This window comes from Macrobrachium rosenbergii, chromosome 22, assembly GCF_040412425.1.
Source record: "Macrobrachium rosenbergii isolate ZJJX-2024 chromosome 22, ASM4041242v1, whole genome shotgun sequence".
NCBI classification, from domain to species: Eukaryota; Metazoa; Arthropoda; class Malacostraca; order Decapoda; family Palaemonidae; genus Macrobrachium; species Macrobrachium rosenbergii.
The window spans coordinates 43,938,391-43,945,890 of record NC_089762.1 but is presented as its reverse complement, the minus strand read 5'-3'; the positions used below and the strand labels follow the sequence as shown (position 1 = coordinate 43,945,890).

At 29.5% G+C, this 7,500-nt stretch overlaps 1 protein-coding gene across 5 annotated transcripts in view; it reads left to right on the top strand.

The window, feature by feature from the left end:
* The window catches only part of LOC136850822 (putative neural-cadherin 2), a 774,623-nt gene that overhangs the window by 612,866 nt on the left and 154,257 nt on the right, over positions 1-7,500 (top strand). For all 5 annotated transcript variants that reach the window (XM_067124844.1, XM_067124842.1, XM_067124845.1 and 2 more), the window contains one exon: positions 2,173-2,298. In XM_067124844.1, coding sequence (XP_066980945.1) covers positions 2,173-2,298 — 126 coding nt within the window. The remainder of the gene's footprint in view (positions 1-2,172; positions 2,299-7,500) is intronic.

The following is a 7,500-nucleotide window of genomic DNA, read 5'->3' as shown; positions in this document are numbered from 1 at the left end:
TCGTCGCCTTGCCATACACAAAAAATACTGGAAATAAAAATATTTTTTTTTTATTTCCTGAGAAAAAAAAGTGGCAAAGTCAAGGTTTCATTTATGGTTTTCATTAATACCATTTGCCAGTTAATGTGGAAAGGTTTTTTTTTTTTTGTGCTGTCAGCATCACTATTCGATCATCACAATGTTTTTATCAGAAAAATACGAGCCCCAAACATTTAGAGGTTATATTACTATGAAGAAAGTCCTGTCATATAAAAGAAAATTGGAAATATAATTCTTTTTTTCCCTTTTCCAAAGAAAAAAATTGGGAAAGTTAAGGCATCATATATATTTGGCCTTAACACCGTACCATTTAATTTGTAAATATTAGTTTTTAATCTTTGCGCTCCTCAACATCATAATTTGATTATCACAAGATTTTTAATTTTTATCCAAAAATACGGCCCCTAAGAATTTACAAATTATATAATAAAAAAAGCAACTAAATTGTTTATGTCGATTAAAAAAAGGTGTCCCAGAATCTCTAAAATCAAAGTTTAATTACCTATCGATAAAAGTCGAGGGTATTCTAATAATGAAGATAACGTTAACGTGACTTTGTCAGGGGATAATGGGCGGTAAATACAGCGGGTGAGGAATTTTGATTAGGTCAGACAGGTATACAAGTTTTCAAAATTGATTAATGATTCCTTTTAACAAAGGCGTGTATCGGTATGTTGTTTCCCTTTATTTATAAGAATATTTACTGTACACATATATATACAGTATATATATATATATATATATATATATATATATATATATATATATATATATATATATATATATATATATATATATATATATATATGTATATATATGTATTTGTGTGTGTATACACATACATAGTGAGAATGTGTGCATGTATGTAATATATATATATATATATATATATATATATATATATATATATATATATATATATATATATATATATATATATATATATATATATATATATTGTATAATATTTTGTACTAATTTTATAGAAGACATTTTTATACCTTCAAATATTAGACCACAAATAACCAATAAAACATGATTCAGTGTAACAAAACGGAATTAGTATTTCCATTTGTATCTTTTGTATATATTATGTATGTATGTATGTATGTATTTATAAATCGAGGCATTAACATCTTGAAATACAGAGCATCTCCCAGAACTGCTAATAACATAACATAAATCACATTAGAATCAGCTGACATCTCAAATTCCCAAAAGTGGCAAAACGTTATGATATTGACAACCAATCATCAGTGAAACCCTCCATCCTCGTTACTGATATTGGCACTTGTGCAAACATCTGCGCGGATGCTCCTTAAGTTTCCTGGTGTCTTTGTGTAAATTAGGTCTTTATTTAGGTAGAATCAATATCATAGGTTACATTATACTTTATTTAGGTTGAATTAGTGTCATAGGTTACATTATACTTTATTTAGGTAGAATTAGTGTCATAGGTGGCATTATACTTTATTTAGGTAGAATTAGTATCATAGGTTACATTATACTTTATTTAGGTAGAATTAATATCATAGGTTACATTATACTTTATTTAGGTAGAATTAATGTCATTGGTTACATTATACTTTATTTAGGTAGAATTAATATCATAGGTTACATTATTCTTAATTTTTTTTGTAGATTTGCAGTGAGTGAGATTATATATATTTAGATATGGTATAAGGCTTTTATTTGTAGTAAAAGTTGTTATTTATTCACAATATATATATATATATATATATATATATATATATATATATATATATATATATATATATATATATATATATATATATATAATTGCAGTAAGTGCAAAGTCACTCAAACAAACTACACAAAACAACGCGAAATTCTAAAAGAACTCGTACCAAATCCCACAAGGGAGAGAGAGAGAGAGAGAGAGAGAGAGAGAGAGAGAGAGAGAGAGAGAGAGAGAGAGAACACGTCCTTTAGGAATGTGCGGTGTGTGTGAGCTTGCTTTGTACTCTGTTTTTATAATTTATGTGCGAGGAAAAGAAAAAGAAAAAGTAGAAGAATAAAAAGAAATAATACCTTACCCCTTGAGACCAAACATCTTGTATATATGCTTTTATGCTTTCTCTTATTTATACTCTCTCTTTGTTTCTTTTGCAGCCACGCGGCTTTTCTCGGGAGAAAGGGAGCCCATTCAGTTTTCGGAACCAAGGTACTGCTCTGTTCTGTCAGAGGACACCGCGCCTTCGTCCTCCGTGGTCAAGGTTTCTGCGACTCACAAAAGTGGTAAGTTCAATTTTGTTTTTTTTTGTTTTTTTCTCTTGTGTCTTTCTCTCTTTTGCGTAAGGTTTTCTTTCTTTCAAATTTTCTCTCTCTCTCTCTCTCTCTCTCTCTCTCTCTCTCTCTCTCTCTCTCTCTCTCTCTCTTGCGTAAAAGGTCTCCTTTCGTTAATTTTTTTATCCCTTTTGCGTAAGGCCCTTATTCTTTCAAGTTTTTTTTTTATTTTTGTCCCCATTTTCCGTAAGGTCTCTCTCTCTCTCTCTCTCTCTCTCTCTCTCTCTCTCTCTCTCTCTCTCTCTCTTGCGTAAGGTCCTCTTTCTTTCAAGTTTTATTTTAATCTTTCTCTTTTGGGTAAGGTCACCCTTTTTTCAAGTTTTTCTGTATTTTTGTCTGTCTCTCTCTTTTGCGTAAGGTCATCCTTCTTTTAAGTTTTTCTTTATTTTTGTCTGTCTCTCTCTTTTGCGTAAGGTCATCCTTCTTTCAAGTTTTACTCTATTTTTGTCTGTCCTCTCTTTTGCTTAAGGTCATCCTTCTTTCAAGTTTTTCTCTTTTGCGTAAAGTTCCCTTTCTTTCATTTTTTTTTAATTTTTGTCTCTGGTTTGCGTAAGGTTCACTTTCTTTCAATTTATTTTGTCTCTTTCTCTCTTTTGCACAAAGTCCTCTATGTCTTTTTCCTCGAGAGCAATCTTAAACAGACCTCCCATTGTTAGTTTTTTATATTTTTTGTAAGACTTTCCATTGTTAGTTTTTTTTTTTTTTTTTTTTTTTTTTTTTTTTTTTACAAGAGAAAGGAATTGCACTAATGTAGACAAAGAATGAAAGGGGGTCGTATCCGCAAAACGCTTTTGTTTCTTGTGAAATTTTTTCTCTTTGAAATGTATCTTTGTTGTCTGTGACAAAGTGTGTTTATGTATAAATGTACCTTAATTTTTATAATTATTATTAGGTTCATTTGCTGACATTGCCCTTGTGTTATGTCAAAGCGTGTCTTTTTTATATTATATTTTTTTTTTATTTTAGGGAAATTGGGTTTATGTTTAGAGAGGAATTATAGGTTGAACAACCTTTCATTGGAACTTTGAAGAATTGAAGTTTTTAAAGGTGTTCATATCTTTGCTATATATCGTGCGTTTGCTGAATATTTATATATATTTATATATATATATATATATATATATATATATATATATATATATATATATATATATATATATATATATATATATATATATATATATATATATATTTATGATATGTTATTTAATAAACATATATACTTTTTTATTTATATACATGTATATTTATATATACATATTCATGAAAGGTGGTTCATAATCTGTCGTTTAAAATATAATGGAAGTATTCACTAGCAAAAATTAATTCACTACCATAAAATATCATGGGATTTTATCCAGTACTAAAAATTTTAATTTTGAACTGCCAACTTTGTTTACCTCGTAATTTTCCCTCTCTGAAAAAATATTTGGCCCACTATATAGAAACATTTACTTTACTTGTAGAGCTTTAATCCGTGGCTTTTTTATTAGTTCAGAATTATTATCCTCTAAATAAGACTCTTTTGATGATATTTTATCGAATCAAATCAGTAAATCTATAAGTTTGGTATTGTGTTATATGGGACATATTTCGTACAATCATGTCTTTGTGATCTGAGATTTTATTTCATATTTATTTTTACGAGAAGAACCTCTCTCTCTCTCTCTCTCTCTCTCTCTCTCTCTCTCTCTCTCTCTCTCTCTCTCTCTCTCTCTCTCTCTCTCATATTTATTCAAACTCGTACAGCTTCTGTCAATCCACGGTCACCTTGTAAGGCGTTTTGTTAAATTACGACATTACTTGAGAATATTAGCCAAACCCCCTCTCTCTCTCTCTCTCTCTCTCTCTCTCTCTCTGAAGAGAAAGACATTTTATTCCTCAAAGGAGAAAATATACGAAGGATAACTACAAGCTTTTATGTCACATTTAAAATTTAGATAAAGGACAACAACAATATTTGTGCCTCTTTACATAAAAGAAGTGGTAGAAAAAACATCACAAAAACAAAAACAACAATACGTCGAAATAAAAATAAATTTCATAGATTTCATAATATATATTAAAAAGTATTTATTCCCCATGATTTCACAACTTCACAACGCATGTTTCGCAGGACAAAACGAGCACTTCTTGCGGTTCTCCACCGTATTATACGTTCATAAAACCGACTTGTAGGAGCTGGTTTAAAATTATGCCTTCATCACAAAACTCGTCTCATGACGTCAGCGACCAGTGATTACCGCCATGTTGTCTTCGGCGTTTGATGAAACTTCCACTTAATAAGATTTAAGTATCGGAGAATCGGGTGGGAATCTCGTTACCGGGGATAATGAAGGAGGAATCCTTGGAGTAATGGGAATTGGGCCAAATATTGCGTGGCGTGGGTGGTGTGATTTGAAATATAAGGAAGGAATTTTTTTTTTTTTTAAGCTCGACGCCTAGATTTTTATATTGATTTTGCAATTATTGAATATCTCGCCTCATGACCGTCTTGTATAACTTCATTTCATAATTCGTTTCATAATTCAGTGATGTAGCTCGTTAGTGAATAATCTGTATCTAATTTATGAAGGATTGCATATTTGGGTTTCTTTTTTAAGCTCGAAGTCTGAATTCATAGACTGATTTTGCAATTGTTTAACATTCACCTCAAAATTATTTTTTATAATCAGGCCTGAAAACAGACTTATAATCTTAATTCAGAAACATTGTTTGTTAATAAATAACTGGTATCGATTTTATAAAGGAATTTGCTTGAAAATGAAAATTCTGGAAAGAAAAATCTCTCTGAATTTATCTGTGATCTCAGTATTGGCCAATCTGGGGCAAAGGTTATTACAGCCGGATTGGTTCATTCGCTGACCTTTTAAAAATGAAGCGAAAGAGTTATACAAAGTAATTACATTTTTATGTTTGAATTTTACAAGATAGAACCTTCAATACCAATTTCCCGAGTGCGATTGTTTTGGTAGCTTTCTTTTCAGTTACTTTTTATATTTTCCAGTTTTTTTCTGTCAATAGCTTTGTCAGTTATCAAGTAAATATCGTAGATATTGACTGGCAGGCTGTTATTTATAGGAATTTTGGTAATGTAAACAAGTTTCCTTAAATATTTTGTATTGATTTAAATTTTTGCAAAGCTCATGAAAGTATTAATCATATGACTGCTGTTATTATTATTATTATTATTATTATTATTATTTATTATTATTATTATTATTATTATTATTATTATTATTATTATTATTATTATTATTATTACCCATAGTTTTACCTGGGAAAGTAAAATGGTGAAAGCCTTAGTTCTCAAAAAATAAATAAATAAATAAGAAAACCCCAAAATGGAAAAAGGAAATGAATAAGTAGAGTTCATTGTCAGCAAAAAGCACATAATGGCTTTCTTTAACAATAAAAGCAATGTATAATGCACCATTTTTTTTTTACTTACAATACAGTGAAAGACTCTTTGCATGTTTTCGAAATATTTTTGCTACCATTTCTCATTGTTATGCAACTTTTCTAGAGTTTGCAATATTAATTATGGAATTATTTTTGCAATTATCTTTACGAGTATGACGATAAATAATTAGCGATCAGCTAATTATTTTATTTTATTCTTCAGAAATGCATCAATATGTCTCCTCAAAATTCACGTAAGGGAATGTTAATTACATATATACTTAATGTAATAATGGCTTTCACTGTATTTTGAAGCAACCATTGAATCTCTCTGTCTCTCTCTCTCTCTCTCTCTCTCTCTCTCTCTCTCTCTCTCTCTCTCTCTCTCTCTCTCTCTCTCTCTCTGTGGGTATGGGATTTAGGAAATGCTTTCGGAGTTTACGACAAAATAATTGGATTAATTACCTCACTGAAGTTGAAAACATCTCCGCCGACAAGAGCAATTAATGGGAGGAAAAATATAGATATTGGATGACAAAAAAAAATGGTGGAGTAATTTTTGAAAGACCGAGCAGTAATTTTTAATGCATGTTTTATATATAGGCATCATATATATATGTATATATATATTATATATATATAATATATATATATATATATATATATATATATATATATATATATATATATATATGTATGTATATATTTGTATATATATTTTATATATAGATACATACATATATATATGTATATATATATATATATATATATATATATATATATATATATATATATATATATATATATATATATATATATATATAATTATATTTGTATATATATTAATATGTATATTTATATATATATATATATATATATATATATATATATATATATATATATATATATATATACTGTATATATAGGCATATAATACTTAGGTCGAGGTCATTCATCTCTTTCATTTGCAGGAATAAAAACAGATTCACCCAAAACAATGGATTCAGAAAACAAATGCCATAACAATAGACATGAAAACGCAATTGTCAAAAAAAAAAAAAAAAAAAAAAAAAAACGCTGACATTCATTGAATTTAAAAACGACGAGATTTACAATTTTACTCTCCGCCAATCAGCCAAGAAAAGCTTTTGAATAAAAAAAAAAGACCGAATTCCATTAGAAATTAATTGCTTGGACGGAGTCAGTCGATAAATAGTGCGCATTCATTTGCAGGCGCCTTGACAGTTTTATTCCGCTTCACTTAACTCGTATGACATCTGGCGGCGACCTCGATTCGGAAAGATGACCTTGGTAATTATTGAAGAATGGCATTTTATAATGAAGCGTAGGGGTTTTGAGAGAGAGAGAGAGAGAGAGAGAGAGAGAAGAGAGAGAGAGCATTTTCTTTAACGGAAAGGTTTCTCCGTTAAGCGTTAATGGACTGATTGCGACAAATACTATTGATGAATTGCATGCTCTAGTAAAGTATAAGAGAGAGAGAGAGAGGATTTAGTGTAACGGAAAGATTCCGTTAAGCGTTAATGGACTTATTGCAACGAATGTTACTGATGAACAGTATGCTCTGATAAATCATAAGAGAGAGAGAGAGAGAGAGAGAGAGAGAGAGAGAGAGAGGATTTAGGGTAACGGAAAGATTCCCCCCTTAAATGTTAATTAGACTGATTACATCGATAATGATCTTTAGAAGCATCGATGGAGAGATCCTTTATATAAAGCAGGGAAGGAATTTAG